The 3156-nt window shown below is 36.2% G+C and overlaps 1 protein-coding gene across 1 annotated transcript in view; it reads left to right on the top strand.

The window, feature by feature from the left end:
- Window positions 1–3156, top strand: part of LOC103511308 (dachshund homolog 2-like) — a gene marked incomplete at its 3' end in the record, with an annotated part of 111573 nt that overhangs the window by 94163 nt on the left and 14254 nt on the right. The window contains exon 5 of the mRNA XM_026825113.1: window positions 2769–2924. Within this exon, the coding sequence (XP_026680914.1) occupies window positions 2769–2924 (156 nt within the window). The remainder of the gene's footprint in view (window positions 1–2768; window positions 2925–3156) is intronic.

Genomic DNA, 3156 nt, shown 5'->3' with positions numbered 1-3156 from the left:
GGAAAATCTTGGAAAAGTAGACTGGAAATTTTGAAAAATTGGACTGGAAAACCGGGAAAAGTCAGGGAATTTTATTTTTCCATCTTGGTAGACACCCTGATACCTAAGAGGCTCTTAAAACCCACATAGAGATTCTAGCAGACACCAAACATCGAGTCTACGCTATTGACGCATGAGGACCTAAACATCTTTAGGCTCTAAAACAATAAAACAATTGATGTGCAATAAATCATCATTATAGATTTCTCTGCGTTCAATACCTAACACAATAATGATAGGATTTATCATAATCATATCAAATCAGTTCATTTGAAACAAAAGCGCCTTGTTGTAATTTGAGTCTCCAATAGATTTGTGTTGTCTGTCTGTCCAACTAATTCGACCAAAAAAGTGAAATCATATAAATTTAATATAATTTTCTATCCATGGAAATAAAAATGTGTTTTTTGAGTTATCTATTGACGCATGAGGACCTAAACATCTTTAGGCTCTAAAACAATAAAACAATTGATGTGCAATAAATCATCATTATAGATTTCTCTGTGTTCAATACCTAACACAATAATGATAGGATTTATCATAATCATATCAAATCAGTACATTTGAAACAAAAGCGCCTTGTTGTAATTTGAGTCTCCAATAGATTTGTGTTGTCTGTCTGTCCAACTAATTCGACGAAAAAAGTTGAATCATATAAATTTAATATAATTTTCTATCCATGAAAATAAAAATGTGTTTTTTGAGTTATGATTGTATCGATTTAGATATTTTTCGTCTTACGTATATCTCCAAGCACTTTGGATTTTGGACATGGAAGAAAGTGACGCATCTGATTGTACAAGTCCAATCAGTTTTTAATAGTAAATCAAGAGTTTTTATTGTTTTGGATTTATTAAGATTTTTTTGACCGGTACATGTTGTAAGTATACTGTGGACCTAGCCCAAAATGTTGAAATGTTTTTAGACCTGAAACACGAACAATGGCAAACGTATAAGTAGTGACTTGAACAGCTCTTGAACTTTTTAAAGACCTGTATATCTCCGACCGAAGAATAATTGACATAAATATTTTAATGTTTTTCTTGTATATTGGTTATTCCGTTTTTATGTTGAAACGTTAAAGTTTCTATCCGCCCCTTCCAACATAAAATCACATACGAGATTCAATGTTGTTGTTTGCTGTGATGCTATTATTGTCATGGAATGGATAATTGATTTTTTCTTCTGAGATATTCATTTGTTTGCGCTCAAATGCAACGTTTATTTTTAAATCCTTTTTCCCTTGAAACAACTTGGAAAGGGGGTTTCTTATTGTCTTTACGAGTACTACTGCTTGATGAAATGTCTGAGAAAACTACGTTTTGACCACAATGTAAGCCAAAGATTATTTGTGAATTCTTCCAATACTCCACACATATTTTACTCACTGATATTCTGAAGTCCACAATCGTTTGCTTCTCAGACAGTTTGAGATGAGCTTTTGCAATCTGAAATACTTCTCCATGCATCCACATGACTTCAATTGTCTCTGATATATCTCAGAGCTTATCGTATAACTCTCTTGTTAGATTTACGATACTTTGCGAATACCTTAGGCATATCCACGTATAAAGGGTTGCCATTTAGGCTTCTCTTATAAAATAGCTAATGCATGGGTCTCCTTTATTTGGGGGGAAGAGGTAGGATAATCTGGAGATTTCTGAAATCGTATGACTAAATCGACAGGGCAAACGATCAATACATATTAGTTTTCAAGGTCAACTTTAATGATTCAAATGAAACAACCGTCCCCTTCTCAGCAATGAAATCATCACCGATCATTTCTTCACAATTATGAACCACCCTGAGCCTCACTCATATAAGTATACGAATTTATATTAGTTAAACCGATTTCCTAATAATAAAACAAACTACTTTATTACCGACTCTTGCATTTACTTCACAATTAATCTTAAACATCATGAAATGTAATAAATAGGTGCCGATAATCAACCTGGACATTACTCACAGCGAGGGGCCAGCCACTGTCCTCTGTGAGGCGATTACGTCTGCACGCAATAACATATCAAACTCAATTAATATCCTCCTGCACGGGAGTTGAACTGCAATCGGACATGTAAATAGTTTTTATTTTATTGGCCAGAATGGTAATTATTATTGATCTAAGATTATGATTGTTTTCAACTCCGCTCTTCAGGACTTTGAACCGAACCTTGTCGTGCAGTAGAACTTATACTAAAACTACTTCTTATTCCTAAACGTCTCTGGAATCTGACAGAGATCATCTCGGAGTAATTCTCTATCGCAACTTTGCGCAACCATTATCAAACTTTTTGACAGAATAAGTACTAACCAAACTGATTCCTTCCTTTGTTTCAGATTACGAGAAGAGAGAGGAGAGGCTGAAAGAGCACTAACTTTAGACCAAAAAGCAAGAGATTTAAGTTCCCATAACGGTGAGTTTTACTATAAAGCACCTTAAGGAGGAGTAAGGATTTTAAGTAAAACAAACACGGCGGGCATTTAGAGGGAGAGGGGGCACAATTGGTAAAGCACCCATATTTTCGAAACGTGTCACATTTACAAAGGTTGGTACCTAATAGTCAGATAATAACACCATTTGATATTAATCGAGTCCTAAACTAAACGATATTCTGCGTCACTGATTCACAAGACACTAAACTTTTACTTTGATCTTCATGTGGGGTCTGCACACTTTTCGAGTCAAATGGTAATCACCATGCTAATCTGGCGCTGTCTATTTGCAGGCTCGTCCAACGGGCATAGTCCTGTATTAAACTTATCCAAAGGCGGAGGCGATCATTCGGGCAGTGAGGCGGGACACACGGGGCCGGAAGATGAAGGAGATGAAGAGGAGAATGTGACGGACGTGGATGACGAAATGGAGGAGAAACACCATCCAGGTGAGTGGAGGATACGTCATATCTGACATTCAGTATCCATACGTCGCGCGTCGTCATCAGGGTGTCTACCAGGCTGGAATACTGGGAAAAGTCAGGGAATTTCATGGAGACTGGAAAAGTCAGGGAATTTTATTTTTCCATTTTGGTAGACACCCTGGTCGTGTATGGATACTGATGAATATCAATAAAATCTCATTCCACTGAAAATCTTGAATGATCTCATTGATATCGG

The sequence above is a fragment of the Diaphorina citri genome, unplaced genomic scaffold, assembly GCF_000475195.1.
Source record: "Diaphorina citri unplaced genomic scaffold, Diaci psyllid genome assembly version 1.1 scaffold699, whole genome shotgun sequence".
Lineage (NCBI taxonomy): Eukaryota > Metazoa > Arthropoda > Insecta > Hemiptera > Psyllidae > Diaphorina > Diaphorina citri.
The sequence above is the reverse complement of the archived record's forward strand: the minus strand, read 5'-3'. Positions and strand labels throughout refer to the sequence as shown.